The sequence below is a fragment of the Protomyctophum bolini genome, assembly GCF_963924005.1.
Source record: "Protomyctophum bolini genome assembly, chromosome: 5".
Classification (NCBI taxonomy): Eukaryota; Metazoa; Chordata; class Actinopteri; order Myctophiformes; family Myctophidae; genus Protomyctophum; species Protomyctophum bolini.
This window is the reverse complement of record NC_137866.1, coordinates 41,615,750-41,633,216: the sequence shown is the minus strand read 5'-3', so window position 1 is coordinate 41,633,216 and position 17,467 is coordinate 41,615,750. Positions and strand designations below refer to the sequence as shown.

Below are 17,467 nucleotides of genomic sequence, written 5' to 3'. Positions count from 1 at the left end.
CCAACACCAATGTCCATCTTGTCTAATCTGTAACGCAATGGTTCTCAATGTGGGGCGGTCCGGGATCCCCCAGGGGTTGATTGAATGTTAAGGGCCGATTCATACTCCTATTTTACCGCTGTTTCGGCGCTGTAGTACCGAAATGATTTTGGCTCGTCAGACATTTTCAGAGCCGACTTTAGGACGGTACCCGCCCCCCCGAACCTCAAATGATGTCACATTGTAGGCTCTACAGTGCCGAACCGACTTTAATTCGGCTCTAAAATAGGAGTATAAATCGGCACTAAGGATTCTGCATTGAATTCATGAATCAGGACAAATGTAACCATTCATGAAGCATTTTGTACAGTCTCAATTAAATTAACACTGAGGATTTTATAACATAATATTGGGGTCAAGAGATTAAAAAAATAAAAATAAAAGGTTTGAGAAACACTGCTTTAGAGCCGAGGTTACCTAGTCCGCTCTACTCTGTGCTGTTCTGCTCAGTCCTGCTAATCAGAAACACGAGAAAGAAGAGTACAGTAGAACTCAAGGGTTTGTGTGAATATTCTGCCACAGGCAGGCATGCTACAGTATAGGAGCAGCATCAAATAATGATCAGTAACGCCACATGGCACTAGCCTAATGAACACACACACGAGTGCTAGCGCGTGTATTCCTGCCTACTGTATGGCGTAGCCCTTCCGTCCTATGCCAGGGCGTAGTGCACCGTAGCTGCAAGCACAGAGAAAGAGCGTCCAGATTGCTGTGAAGACGTACAGGCCTGTGTGTGTCCACTGGTTCTCAACATGGGGTGTTGGGGATACCTACTGGGCCACTGAGGGTGTCCAAGGGGATCCCCAGCTAAATTAGCTAGTAATATATAGGATCACAATTGGTTTAACCACTTTAACCCTGTTCATACTTCAAAAATAGCTGATCTATGAGCCCGAAGAAACTTTTGAATCATTTTGACACAAATCCCATCCGGGGGTCACTGGCACAAACTATTTTATAGTGGGATCTACAGCCTTGCCATGAACATGTTTGAGAACCACTTCGGTAGCTTACATTACAGCATAAGATTTCAGCTTCAGCCAATATGAGGCTATAGCGACTTGTAACATTTCAGCTACAGTACACTTCCCCTTCCCTTCCCAATCCACTGAAGCAATGTGAAATGACAGCATGCTCTGTGGCTGCCCATGCCCCGGCAGGGCCATGTATGCTAACCTGGCAACGCCATGTTATGCTAGAATGTAGTCAGTGTCTCTTATGCAATAGCAGCACGTATCCCACAGTTCCTGGCTAGCAGCCTGTGTGTGGGGCTAACGTATGCCGGCCTATAATACAGTACTAAGCTGGGCAGTATAAGACTTTGAATCAATATCACGATCAAACTTTTGCCTTTGATTGTGATTAAAACATAAAACATAATTGTTAATCTGCCAGGTTATTTATTTATTCATTAATTCTCCGTCCACAGGCAGTGTTCTTCAGTGAAGACCCTTATTTTGAAGGCCCACAGGACCCAAGACGTGAACCGTATGTAAACAAATGCTGTGTGGAGTGATGGACAATCGTCTTTTCTTTCACCCGGAAAATACATTTTAGTTATAGGATGTTGAATATGGCTTGTTTTGACCAAAAACGCAATCTGAGAAAAGTCTGGGAAAAATCTGTTTACATTGAGGCGGATGGAGACAGAGTTTTCACTTTGGACTTTGGTTTTATCCGTCGCCTAGCAACCTGGAACCATTCATACATTGGCAAAGAACGCGACCTATCGTAAACCACTGAAAAGACCATTGAACATCTATAACCGTCTTTGGCAGTTGGATTTGATAGGATGTCTATAGACGTTCTGTGTCAACTCATTCTCTGCTAAAGGCGACATTGGACGACTTTTATTACCGGAAGTTCACCAAATCAGCTGGTGGCTCTTCAGAATAAGGGCTTACGGCTGAAAAGCGTGGCGTGTGAGAGGTAAATTAGACATTAAATATGGCGGGGAAAGAGTGGAAATAGAAGATGTAAAAGCTCACAACATCTCGCACTGCAATGCGTATTATGCGCCGTGAGCTGCTTCTGTGAGAAGCTGCACTTCATACAGCGTTAATCCAACACAAAAAGCCTCATTCATAGTAGTTGTGTGCCTGTGTCATGATCAGTGTGTAGCAGATCTACAAGCATATGTGTCACATTCGTGAGCTTGCATATCTGCTATTTACGGCAGGCAACACCAGTGTACAACCAAGTAAAAATCAGGCTTCATGTGGTCGATTTGTTGATAGATAATTAAAAAAAAATATATATATATATATATTCTATTAGGTTAATTGCTCAGCCCTGCTAGTATGCAATCAGTGTTGACTTATGCAGTAACATAATTTGGCTAGCGGCCTGTGCGAGGGGCTAACGTATGCCGGCCTGTGTAATACAGTAGCCCAGCTCTCCTCTCTCTGTTATGTGTGCGTCTGCTTTGCACACCCAGCACTCTGTGTGCCGTGGAGCGATAGCTGCTCAGACTGCAAGTGCAGGAATTCACTGCCTATACCAGAGGCTCACGGCCGGCTGTACGAGTGACGCACTCTGTTTTTCATCAGCATTGGCGTCACTCAGAATGGGAGGGTTGTGGGGGGGGGGGGGGGGGGGGGAGTTGGCAGGGGCTTTGCGTTGAGAAACGGACAGCTAATAACAGGGAGCGGGCATCCTGGCTTCAATGGCTGCCAGCCGTGCATGCCTGCCTGCCGAGCTTGCAGGGTATTATCTCAATGGCTGGTTGAAATAAATAAATAAATAAATCCCATTGAGATGATTGGGTTTATTATTATTTGTTTTTTCACAGTTAATTTGAGATTTGCTAAATGTTCCAGAACACACAAAATAAATAAATAATACAAGTACGTATTAATCTGAAAATAGATTCCTGGTACAGACAGAATTTTAATTAATTGCCATCGCAAAACCATCACCCTCAAGAGGCTCAATTAATTACCACGTAATAACCATAACAGTTACAGTAAAGGAAGTAAGACATGAACATCAACTCATACACATCTTTCCTGATCTGGATACGATGGATTAAGCACTACTCAATACGTAGAGATGTACCAATACCAATTTCTCCTTACAGATACCCATAACTTATCGATACCCATAACTTATCGATGCATACCGATAATACCAAATAATGAATAATAATCTAGGATAGTGGTTCTCAAAGTGTAGGATATATAGGACCCTCAGGGTTCCTTGAGGGGGTTCTAAATGGACCACTCTGAGAGTGTACAAATGGAACCAAATGGAGCCTTAAGGTTCAGAGTTATGGGGGTCCTTGAAATTAAAACTGATCTAGGAATGAATTAAAAAATATCCATTGTGCAGCTCCAAGTTAGTAAAATAATAATGACAATTTTACAGTATAAGAAAACATAAATTGCACGGTATCGGAATGGCATAGAAAGGCATATTCTGCGATACCATCATTTTTGGCAGTAACAACAGCTTCGACCGATACTGGCATCGTTATCGGAACAGTAAGCAGGACAACAGGGCTGGGCAGCATTACTGGTGCAAAGTATCTACAGAACCTACAACAACATGGGAGGGAGAAACACAAAAGTCAACACCTCTTGGGAGGTTCTCAAACGTTTTCATTTCAAGGAGCCCCCCCCCCCCCCCCATAACTCTTGAGAGTGTACGAATGGAAACTCTCAGAGTTCCAGACCTGTAAAGGTCCAATTGGAACCCCTTCAAGGAACCCTGGGCATCCACTTTGACAATGACAAACCACCGGATTAAGCTAATGACTGCTGTGCCATTATACTACACCGCAATTTGTACACGTTCACATGATACAATACAATTAAAACCGATGACGTTTGCACTGAAATGTCAATACTGTGCTCTGTGGTGTTTGGAGCTCATCTCTCTCTGGTGTGCAGTGTAGTCCTGCTGTACCTCTCTCTGCACCAGTAAGCTGCAAGACAGCCAATTACCTAAACGGCCTGTCAAATGGTCTAATAATATATTACAGTTAGAGTGACACCCCTGGATCAATTACTCTTTAGAAAGAAAGCAGTTGCCTTTCTCATCGGCCTTAGCCAAGCTCACAATGCAAAAGCCTGCTCTTGTCTTTAACTTACAACTAAACGGTGCACACATTTTTGTCCAGCCCCGGGCTCGCCTCTGCAGCACTCCCGGGCGGTGTTTTCAAGTGTAGCGCGCTCGGAGGCCGACAACAAGCATTCGGATTAGGGACTAGGAACGGATATATTTCCATCTCTTCTCTTCCCAGGGCTGTGGGGCAGCAGCAGTAGCAGCATTAGGATTCCGGAGGGGAGATCGGGCCTGCCAGGCGTGATGAAATGACATTTACAACGGGAACAGACTCCGTCCAGCTCCGACTGCTCATTAAAGGTGTATTGGCAAGATGCCCCGGGCCCTCAGCCTGCTTGAAGAGCGAGCGAAGCTGACACATTAGTGTCAATCTGCTCGCCGGTACATCGTCTCCCGCCTGCCGAAGTGAGCGGCAGCTCCACTTCCAGTTCCTACCATGCTGCACCGCTGAGCCCTGACCCATGACCTCTGACACAATGGCCTGCAGGTCACCAAGAGTGGCTGGCATGTCATGTGACTGTCCCTTCCGGCCCCCTCTCTACTATTGCAGGCTGGGGTGGGGTCTGTTGTGAAATGTGTTCGGGCCGCCACGCAGATGGACAGTGAGAACTGCTGACAGATGGCGATGCTCCTCTAGCTCGTTATGCTGACGACAGCGACAGGGTTCTTTGCCATGCTAATATTACAGTGAGAAATGACTGGTTACTGCATGTATGCTGTGGATAAAGGATGCAAATGTAGAGCTCTTATACGCCTGACTTGTACGTCACTGTACAACAGTGTCAGGGGCCTAAAATAGCCAATTGGTGAGCTTGTAGATCGTCTATTTTTGGCATGGGACACCATCGCAGACCGAGTATAGACATACATCAACCAAACTGCCAAGCAATTTCCACCAGACATCGTTCATATAAACAAACACGGTTCTGGGAAATGTAAACATCCACCGGTGGTTTGTATGGACTCAGAGGGTCCATATCATTAGTGTGCATTGTTTTTGTCCATAAACAAGGAGCATAACAACGTCTCGGAGGAACGGCCTAAGCCTCGTTAAACTAGAATGCTTATTCAGCTAAATGCATTTAAGTGTTGTGAGCTAACCCAGAGTAGTGTGTGCCCAGAAAAGTGCCTTTGATTCATGAGATATACAGTGTGTGTGTATATATATATATATATATATATATATATATATATATATATATATATATATATATGTATATATATATACTGTACTGTCCTAATGTGATAAAGACCCTAGTTGTATGTCATGTGATCTCACTATATATACAGTACATTGTGGTGCAGACGCTGGCAGCGATCCAAGAAGCAAGGACCAAAACACACCTCTCCCATCTCTCAGATAAACAGGAGAAGAAACACTTTTTTCCTTAAATCCATAATGGTCTATTACCATCGACATCAAAGACACACTGTACAGGACTCCAAACAACACCTCAAAAATAGCACAAAATAGCACCCCCACACACACACACACACACACACGTCTCACACACACACACACACACACACACACACACACACACAGCGAGGAGGAACACGTGCCGAACTAGAGCTGTCACAGCATCAACCCCAAAATTATTTGTTTTTTGTCTGCCATCAGCGTTTCCAAGAAAAACACAACGTTACCTCACATGACACGGTTTGCAGTCGTTAACAGAGGGGCTAACATTTTGTCTTTTTAAAAAATATATATCACAAAACAGAATTATAAATTGGTCTCAGTCCTTTGTTTTGGGGCCGCACCACAACATTCATACAGAGCAGAGGATGCTGGCAGCCAGTCAGTCCCCTCAGGACTCGGGTTGTTTACTTAGAAAAACAGGCTGAGCCAGACAACAGGAGAGGGCAGAGCAAGGTCTGCAACTCTGCATACCATCGGTGAGTCAGCAAACACACCGCAAGGAACGGACGGCCAACGGACGCTGCCCTTGTGACTGATCAGTTGTCTACCCACGCCGCCGCCACCTCTCATCAATGCGCGCTCTGGGCAGATCCGCCAAAGCTCATCCACCCTTCATTCATCCATTGATTCATTCATTCATCCGCGCTGCTGCTACTCACATATCGTAGAGCCGGTAACCCATGGCAGAGCCCGGTCTCTCGGAAGAAGAGGGGGCGCCGGGGTCCCGCGGGGTCCTCCGGGGGTCCGTGCTGCTCACCACGGCGCGCCACACGCTTGGCTTGTCCATCCTTGGCTGGGAGGGAACGCTGGTCAATGGGAGCTCGACGAGTGGGACGGCGTGGCGTGTGCGCACAACAGCTCACTCACATTCACTCTCGCCCCTTCCAGTCACAAACACACTCACACACAGGCAGGCGGGCGGGCGGCGAGAGCAGTGTGCATGATGTAACAAGAAGCATCCAAGACGCAGGCAGGGGTGCATGTGTGTGTGTGTGTGTGTGTGTGTGTGTTCAAGAGCTAAGGAGCTGCAAGGGATGCCTGTTTACTGGTTGGAGAACAGCCTTTCTTTTTAACAAAACAAGCCTGCAGGGTGCTGCTGTTTATTCCTTTGGACCACGGGAGGCTGGGCTGCACGCTGCCATCTCAAACAGAGGGCAGTGCCCGCTGGAGGGCCATGCTGTTCCTATAATAAACACAATAACACACACCCATCAGCAACCTGCCGTACCGTTATTACCACCTCTCGTTCTCTACCCTCTCATCTGCTTTCAGTAGTACCGTCCACAGCAGGACCACATGATTGGCTCCTCGGTATCCATGGAAACAGGAGGATGTGTTAGAGGTAGGGCTCATTGTCATGCACCCCCCCCCCCCCCCCCATTTCTCTCTCCCTCTCTGTCTTACACACCCTTTCCTCCTGTCTCCCCTTCTCTCTATGTCACACGTCCTCTCTCTCTCTCTCTCTCTCTCTCTCTCTCATCCACTATTCTCTACCGCTTTCCCTTCATACTCCCTCCTGTCCTCGCTCTCTAGTGGAATCAATGCGTTTCTCTGTGCCCGTCTTCAAAACTGATGAGGCTTTCAGCCTAATGAGGGGCTTGTGCAAATAGTTGGTCAGGTAGCAGGCTCTTAATTAGCAAGATGGAGCAACGTCTGGACATATCCCACCACCGCCACGCCGCCGAGCGGAATTAAGCCCGGGGCCGGATAATGAAAGCCAATTAAAAAGAGTAGAGTCGCAATGACTGCGAAGAGAGAGACGACAAAACAAACATTGTCCAAAAGGCGTTCACAAAAACCGACAAGCTAAATGTTCGTTACGCATTATTATAACATACTGTACATAACACTTAATGACAGGGGCAGTGAAGTCGGTGAGATAAAAAAAAACGGCGTGCCTTGCACAGCCATTGCGTCATGTTGTGGAAAGTGCTGAAGAAAAGTTTGAAAAACAAGATTTCAACGTTTATTTTTTATTTAAAATGTTTGTTTTTCTGAACATAGTATAGGGGTGAGACAAGTAATCAACAAATTATCTGAGAATGTTTCTAATAAGTAATAATTATTTCACGGCCCACCCACATCTGACCAATTAATATGAGGTCAGATGGGTGGGCTGTGTGCGTTGTTTTAATGATCGATCAATCAATTGATTGTTTTCCGCCTTGGATCAATGGAACCGATGCATACTTATTACTTATATTAATTATTACTACGTATAGTTTTTATTTATTGGTATCACTAGGATTTTCTTTTTTTGCATAATGTTTTTAATAATTTAATATTATGTGAAAAGTATGTAAAAGTCTGTGTGTAATTATATGGGGGACCACTTGCAATACTCTCACAGGCCACCAGTAGGCCCTGGACCACAGGTTGATAATCAGTGGTTTAACGGAGCAGCTTGATGAATGGAGGCATTAGAAACAGCAGGATGGAGTCAGACTAGTACTTTGCTTTGTGATCAATAAGTCATAACCCATACAATACCACGGCACACTACAGTACTTTGTATAAATTAAAAAGCCTTTAAGAAGAACGAGTTCAGCACCTATACATTATGAGGTTCAACTCATACTTCTGCAGCATTTCTTCTTTTGGATTACAACTTATCGATCGCAACACAATGTATCATTCTAAACCTTTCTTTCTCTCTTGGTCTTATTCCCATCTTTGCTCCGGGGAGCTCCATAATAGTATAAAAGGAAAGTTATGTTTTTGTCTGCTGGGTAAAAAAACATTAGGTAACTTCAAGACGTCTCGGTTCATAAGTGTGACGAATGGGTTATCAACAGAGTCGTTCGTTACAGCCCTACAGGGAAACTCCCCAAAAGGTGACAAATGACAGACTTGAGGCATCATCGTGAAAGCAGATGGTTGCATATTAGTGTCAGTGTGTAGTCTTCCTGTTATCACAATTCACTGGAGAGCTGAAGAAGAGCTTCCATAAGGAGACGGATGCCACTGTTGTTGACATCCATCACCTGGTAACCACATCCCAGCCAGGCAGGAGGTGACCATAGTGATAAGCTCTCAAAACAGGGCCAGAGAAAAGACAGAACATATGTAAATGGTAAATGGTAAATGGTGCATTTATATAGCGCCTTTATCCAAGGCGCTTTACATAGATTGTGCATTACATTCACCCATTCATACACCGATGGCAGCGGAAACCATGCAAGGCACCAACTAGCACATCGGGAGCAATTAGGGGTTCAGTGTCTTGCTCAAGGACACTTCGGCAGTAACTCTGGGGGAGCCCGGGTTCGAACTGGCAACCTTGCGGTTCCCATCCAGGCACTCTACCCCTGAGCCACCGCGGCCCCTATGTAGAACCATAGTTAATTCTCACAACTCAGAACCATAGTCAACACTCACAACTCAGAACCACAGTCAACACTCACAACTCAGAACCATAGTCAACACTCACAACTCAGAACCATAGTCAACACTCACAACTCAGAACCACAGTCAACACTCACAACTCAGAACCATAGTCAACACTCACAACTCAGAACCATAGTCAACACTCACAACTCAGAACCATAGTCAACACTCACAACTCAGAACCACAGTCAACACTCACAACTCAGAACCACAGTCAACACTCACAACCATAGTCAACACTCACAACTCAGAACCATAGTCAACACTCACAACTCAGAACCATAGTCAACACTCACAACTCAGAACCATAGTCAACACTCACAACTCAGAACCACAGTCAACACTCACAACTCAGAAAAATGCAACAGACGCGGGCTCTTGAAACTCCAAGTCTAAGGGGAGTTTGCCCTTATTTTTGGACAAGTGGACAGTCCACCCACCACATATTGAGCCATATCCCCCTAGAGCTGTCAAAACGTAGCGTGAACTGTTGATGAATTGCATTCATTCACTTTTTTCATCGCGTCATAAATTCTACTCTAGACATATATACGTGAATTGAGCCTACCATAGTGCTGCAACCAGCCCCAAAAACACATCAGCAACCCCCACCTCCCCATGCCATCTTCACTCCACTTGCAGCAGACAGGGAGAGTCTCCAGGGGAGGATGTGTTTCATCCACAGCAGACTCTGTGGTACAGACAAAGTGAAAGCCAAGGTGACTTGCTTTGTTTGTATTTCGCTGAACCGGACGATGCCGGTATATGTGGCTACGTCATTCGGTTGCAATATAGCAGTGTTGTTTCTGGCAGCAAATTTAGATTTTAGTTTTAGTCGTAGTCTCTTGAATAGTTTTCATTTAGTTTCAGTCACAATTTTAGTCACCTGGAATGTTTTAGTGTTAGTCTAGTTTTAGTCGACTATATACACGTAGAGTATCATAAGATTGTAGTCGACTAAAGCTACAGTTGATTTAGGGCTGTATTTTGCGTGTCTTAAGTACCAGGTCTTATTCCCTAACTTGAGTAAACTAAAGACCTGGAGGCGTGAGCAATGCCATTTGGCTATTCTGAGTGGCCAAAGAGCATTGATCACGCCTCCAGGTCTTTAGTTTACTCAAGTTAGGTAATAAGACCTGGTACTTAAGACACGCAAAATACAACACTTAGTCGACTAAAATGTATTTTGGTGGGCGTTGATGCCATCATAATCGTTTCACTTGCTGAAAATAGCAGATCTACAAGCTCACAACACGCAGCTATTAGATATGCTTGTTGCCATTAGATATGCTTGTTGAAGGCTGATTGAAGGCCAATTTTATGAATGCTCTTCCTAACCATTTTTTTACAAAATCATGTTGATAATAATGCATACTGACAAATTTTTAAGAAAAAATAAACATATAGGGCGCTGGTCCTTTTATTAAATCCCCACCCACATTAAATTAAATTGTCTGTTAAGTTCTGTTAATGTGTCGATCCCGATTTCAACCACTTTATTCCCGGGCATTTCATTTCATTTATACAAGCTCATCACCGCGTGTCATTCCAGGCCGTGCCGCGAAAGACCTTGAAAAGCGGTGACACGGTAAAGCACATGTTGAGAGCAGAGCAGCAGAGTGCACTGTGGGAGGGGTCTGGGTGGGCTCATAATCACAGTGTTAGCAGTCAGGTCACATGCTAAAGACAGAGAGAGGCCGGAGACATTGACAAATATGTTCACATTCTATACGGATGCGGTTTTCAGCATGAGTGCACACACATTGCATACTGAATACAAAAAAACTCATTGATAAACTCTCTCTCACACACACACACACACACACACACACACACACACACACACACTGTGTGTGCTCAATTTTGGTTTCGGAGCAATTTTGGTGCAAAAATGATTGACTGGTGCTTACACACATCTTGAGTGTTTACGTAACTCAGAGATGGTATTAAAATGGGAACCACAAGGACCTCTAAAGGGTGCACAATGACATCGTCGCTGTCGGGTGGAAACCCTGTATGTGCAAAACTGTTTCAATTTGTTTTTAACCCATTCTGACCTGAGATCAGATTCATACGAGGTTTCCACTGGACACACACTGGTCTGATCAACCCATTCTGACCTGAGATCAGATTCTAAAAATGTCAGTCGTTCTTCGATTTTTTTAAACATAGCAGACCTACAAGCTCGTAGCGCGCCACTCGGTGGCGCGCTATGAGCTTGTAGATCTGCTATTTTTCAATAGCTAAAGCATAACATGATGCTAACACCAAAATGGGTGCCCGGTCAGAATGGGTTAAAGGTTTATATTGTTTATCGGAAATTCTGTCACTTATGGGGCCTGCCTCTCTTGCATTTGCATCCTGTTTCTTTGTTTTCCAACAATGTATATATTGATTTTCCTTTTTCCACACAAATGAAAATACAATACAGAATACAGATACAAATGAAAAACAACAATGAACAGCACTACTCCTCTTCAGCTTCTTCCATTAAATGTGACAAATTATTGTTCTTAATATATCGTATAAAACGACCCCACACCTCCTGAAACATTTCTTGTTTGTCCTTTAAAAATGTATGTAAATCTTTTCCAAAGGTAAACATAAAGACAATTCCCTGAACCACTGTGTAATACTTGGTTTGTCTGGCCTCTTCCAGGTCAATGCTCTCTTAGCTCGTAAAAGTATTTTTAAACGCATCGCGAGGCACTGTGAGCTTAATTCTTATGTAGATTGGCTATTATTTCCAGTACTTTTGTGCAACACTCTTGTATGATAAAGTAGGGCATTGATTTACAACAAAATATGAAGAATGACCCAAGGTTTCTGCCCGACAGCAACAAAGCATGTATATCTTTTAACATGGTCCTGTCCATACGTTAGCATGAGGTTATGCTGTGGCCTTCGGTTTCATGAACACACACACAGTCCCCCAGGTCCTCATCAGACAACCTCTCTCCACACACTCCTCTCCTCTGTCACCATATGTCCCCTCTTAGCCCAGCTGGCCTTGACGTGTGACACTGACCGGACGGTGCAGGGTCTGCACAACTAGTGTCCATTTGAACTCTGGGGAGAGTGTGAAAATGTGGTGCATCTGGGTCCATTTTGGACACGTTAAGGGTCCATTTTGGGGCCCCGTTTTAACGAGGATACTGAGCATTTTCATTCTGAGAAGAGGACCAGCCATGCGCACACACACAGGTTTTTATTACTCATCAACATTTTAAGACGCAATTTAATAAATGGCATTTTCTAACAATTTCTTAACCATAATATAAACCTAAAGCCAAAAAATAGAAGATCCACATAACAAGCTCACAGCGTGTTGCGCCGTGACATGCTGTGAGCTTATGTTCAGCTATTCTTTGATCCAAGAGTTTCAATCGTAAATCTAAAACAAAAGGCCTTTTAAAACCATAAAACAATGAGTTTTTCTTGTGAGGACTGAGAAAATGTGCCTCACAACGTCTATTCCTCAAATTCCACTATACTTTATATTTGGTCCTCACAGGTATAGTAACACACACACACACACACAGTCAACGAGTTGGATCTGGAGGAGCAGCACGACGACCAGAACCAGCAGCCTGGGGACACTCAAACATTTACAGTAGCCAATTATTCTACCAAATTAAGTCGTGAAGGCAGTGATCCTCGGCCGCTTTCAAAGGATCCCCAGTTTAAAACGTTGCTGTTTGTTTCCACCCCGACAGAGACGACAAAGAGGTCACAGACCCAACAGACGCATTGTAGCCGATCTACAATGAGTCGTAAGATTGTAAATCGGCTATTTGTGTGCGATACCAGTAAGTAAGACCTCCTGTAGCGTGAGGCAGCTTGATGTAGTACACCCCCTGGACATGACGCTAGTATATCACAGGGACACAACACAACCCTTGATGCCGAGTGCCAAGCAGGGAGGCATGGGTCCCATTTTCCAGCATCTTTGGTATGACCCGGCCGGGGATCGAACCCCGACCTCCCAGTTTCAAGGCGGACACTCTAACCACAAGGCCACTGAGCTGTGTGACACCACTGCACAAGTATACATCGAGCATAACTCCAACCTCAACCCCTAAACTCATCCTCATCAACGCCAATACCTTTTTCCTAATTGAAAGCTTATAATAATCTATTTAACCATAAGAACAACCATTCTCTTGTGCAGATCATGAAAATGGTACTCACTATGTCCATTTCTCAAATTCTATGTGTGTGGATAATTGGCCCTGACAAGTAGTCACGTGCGCGCGCGCACACACACACACACACACACACACACACACACACACACACACACACATCATTATAAGTTTATCAAACAACGTGAAGATTCACAGCAAAGGCATCCTCCTGTAAAAATGGACACACACACACACACACACACACACACACACACCTTTCCACAGGCTAGAGCCTCTCAGAAATTGCATTTATTCTCCTCAAACAACAATTCCCATCCAAACTTTTCTCGGGGTGTGATTGCATGCTCTGCGAGCGGGCACCCATATAAGTGCATGGCTTTGTGTGTTCCCTCCATACACACAACACTGTATCTACAGTATCTGACTGGAGGAAGCCTTATTGTTATGTCCTCGGCTGAGTTGCACTGCAGGGGTCCTGTATGTCTATCACCAATGGATTTGAAAGAGAGAGAGAGAGAGAGAGAGAGAGAGAGAGAGAGAGAGAGAGAGAGAGAGAGAGAGAGAGGGGACACAAACAGACAGACAGACAGACAGACAGACAGACGATGAGTTAGAAACGGCAAGAGACATACAGACAGAGAGAATGAGGGAGAGAAAGATTGAGAAACAGCGAGAGAGAGAGAGAGCGAGAGAGATAGAGAGAGAGAGAGAGAGAGAGGGAGGGAGATATCACAACAGCACTAAGATTGGTGAACCACCAGATGGCAGTGCATCACCTCTTCCTCATTATTAACATCATGTGCCATTTGGAATAATAATCAATACTACTATTGATTATTATAATGACCTATAGGAGGAAACTACACCAGCTTGGAGGAGCATTCACATTATGTCACTGGAATACCATGGCAAACACAGCTAATAATATTGTTACTGACAGCTAAACACCATATGGCTGTTGTCGGGCAGACACTTCTTATCTCCATATTTTAACTTTGAATGTTTTCGTACATTAATACATGTTGTACAGTACTTGATCATACTTTACAACAGTGTCACACAAAACCATCAAAAGTAGCAGAACCACAAGCTTTTGAGCTTGTAGATCTGCTACCTTTGAATTACAATCCTGAAAAGTGACAGTTTTGGACATAGTGGGCTGGCTGTATTTTGCGTGTCTTAAGTACCAGGTCTTATTACTTAACTTAAGACCTGGAGGCGTGATCAATGCCGTTTGGCTATTCTGAGTGGCCAAAGTTAAGTAATAAGACCTGGTACTTATAGACACGCAAAATACAGCCCAGTATGTCCCCTCCTTAACACCTAGAGTGGTGAATTATTTTACCCCCAGTTTTCTCTCAATTAAGTCATTATGCTAATAATCCTCCCCATTCTGTGTTGCCACTGCTGTTGAACCCGGCTGGCTCACCTGCCAGTGAGCTGCTAATTTTGCCATTTTTTTATTTGAATCCTGAAAAGTAACACTTTTGGACATATGATGTTTCCTCCCGACAGAGACGATTAATAGTACAGTACAGCCGTGGTGATTATTCATATGGACGGCATGATACCATTTCTAATGGTATAAGAAGTGCTCAGAGTGTGTGCTGCTCGGTCAGCACAATTGTATAAGGTAATTCTTCCAAAACAGGATAACGATGGATTACACAAATACATTCAGGTTACAGTGAATCAATCACCAGCAGGGAGTTTTCTTTAAAAAAAACAACACACTCTCTGGCTCTAAATAAATAAATAAGTGACGCTTTTGTTCCACAAACATTTTTCTAAACCACTCCAATTAGTGTCAACAGATGGAAAAACGGAGTTCCCCTGGGCAGTGAACTTTGACCTTTCTCCGGGAAGTGAGAGCTGTAGCATTTAGTTTTCTCTCCCTCATAATAGGTACAGGCTTAATTAGTTTATAATTATTATTTATTTATTATTACTATTATTGGTCCGACAGTCATTAGACCGACAACCTACCTCAAAACCTAACCTAACCATAACTGCAAGCACGGGAGCAGCGCATGTTCGAGCGCTAGTCCGACCGTTGTTCCCGCATGTCGGACTAATGCTCTGTCGGAATGACCATGGGATCCCCCTCATAATACTACAGCAACACACACTTCACCTTCGGATCCCCCTCATAATACTATACAGCGACACACACTTCACCATGGGATCCCCCTCATAATACTACAGCGACACACACTTCACCTTCGGATCCCCCTCATAATACTACAGCGACACACACTTCACCATGGGATCCCCCTCATAATACTACAGCGACACACACTTCACCTTCGGATCCCCCTCATAATACTACAGCGACACACACTTCACCATGGGATCCCCCTCATAATACTACAGCAACACACACTTCACCATCTGATCCCCCTCATAATACTACAGCAACACACACTTCACCTTCGGATCCCCCTCATAATACTACAGCAACACACACTTCACCATCTGATCCCCCTCATAATACTACAGTGACACACACTTCACCTTGGGATCCCCCTCATAATACTACAGTGACACACACTTCACCTTCGGATCCCCCTCATAATACTACAGTGACACACACTTCACCTTGGGATCCCCCTCATAATACTACAGTGACACACACTTCACCTTCGGATCCCCCTCATAATACTACAGCGACACACACTTCACCTTCGGATCCCCCTCATAATACTACAGCAACACACACTTCACCATCTGATCCCCCTCATAATACTACAGTGACACACACTTCACCTTCGGATCCCCCTCATAATACTACAGTGACACACACTTCACCATGGGATCCCCCTCATAATACTATACAGCGACACACACTTCACCTTCGGATCCCCCTCATAATACTACAGCGACACACACTTCACCTTCGGATCCCCCTCATAATACTACAGCGACACACACTTCACCATCTGATCCCCCTCATAATACTACAGCAACACACACTTCACCTTCGGATCCCCCTCATAATACTACAGCAACACACACTTCCAAAATTACCATGGGATCCCCCTCATAATACTACAGCGACACACACTTCCAACATTCTCAGTGTTTACAGTATGTGTCCGTTTGTGCAAAGAGAATGCAAGACAATGCGAATGGACCATTACATGTTCATTTGGTTAAAATGTGTACACTGTCCAAAGTTAAAGCTTGTAATCGGTATGTTTTGTTCAAATAAGTGTAATAAATATAGCTTTACATTCTGACGATTATGGGAGCACAACTGCAACTATACGGAATCCCATATCCTGCATATTAGGGATCACGACCGCACTACAGATCCCAGAGCCCAAGCCTACAGCCTGGGGCGGAAATGCTAATAAACTGCTTACATTTGAGACCTCCCTCCCCATTCCCTGCATACAGTTTGCCAATGGTCAATGTTGTCCATGTGCAAGTTCAGATCTATTGACAGAGTTTTGTACAGTACAGTGTTCATTCTCTTCAGCTCTTATAGTAAACAGAAAATTCATTTTCAGGTTGGAATACCAATGTTGTCTAATCACACACTCAATAGCAATTATTATTACCATCAGAATGGCGCTATTTAACTAATTTGAACAAAAACATTTAACACAGAGGGTATTACTTTAGTGTTTTCACACACACACACACACACACACGCACACGCACACGCACACGCACGCACCCCGTTGCTGTTGCGTTAGCCGTCTGGCAGAGGGCACAGTGCTGTGTAATTCATCCTGGGTTCCTTCCCAGCCTCACTGCCTCAGGGCGTCAGTGAGCTGTTCTCATATGCAGCAGCAGCAGCAGAGCAGAGGCAGCAGTGTGAAGAACACACTCCTGTCCTGTGAAGCCTAAAGAGCAGAGCTGAAGGAGGACGACATCCTCCAGACAGTCACGATGATGACCCTCAGCTCTTATGATACAGAGAAGCGGGGGATTGTCAAAGAAGACCGGCGTCTACAACATGGCAGTAACATATGCAGCACATTGTCAAGAAGACCTGCGTCTACAACTTGGCAGTACATCTGCAGCACATTGTCAAGAAGACCGGCGTCTACAACATGGCAGTACATCTGCAGCACATGCACACGCTGAGAGCTCCTATTCCAGAACTCGTCTGTTGGGTGGATGTCCAAAACTGTTATTTTTAATAATAAAATTATTATGTTTTGCTTTTGTGTGACGCTGTAGTTAGTATGATTATAAATAGCGATGGAGCTCGTACATTTTTATTGATAACGAGCACCTTATCGATCAGGCTTATGGAGCCGGGTTCTTATCGAGCCCACTATCGAGCATTTTCTATTATTTTGTGGAAAGACGGTAGACACCAATACAGTACATTCTGAACAGAACCAGTATGTTTTTTTTTAGGGCCTTCGAATACAGTACTTTTCTAACTGAC

The 17,467-nt window shown here is 44.3% G+C and overlaps 1 protein-coding gene across 3 annotated transcripts in view; it reads right to left on the bottom strand.

Moving 5' to 3' along the window:
* Window positions 1-17,467, bottom strand: part of LOC308316020 (IQ motif and SEC7 domain-containing protein 1-like) — a 192,208-nt gene that overhangs the window by 87,454 nt on the left and 87,287 nt on the right. The window contains exon 4 of one of the 3 annotated variants that reach the window (XM_080764344.1): window positions 6,187-6,315. The exons of the other annotated variants lie outside the window; for them this stretch is intronic. Within the exon in view, the coding sequence (XP_080620470.1) occupies window positions 6,187-6,315 (129 nt within the window). The remainder of the gene's footprint in view (window positions 1-6,186; window positions 6,316-17,467) is intronic. 3 annotated transcript variants of the gene reach the window in all.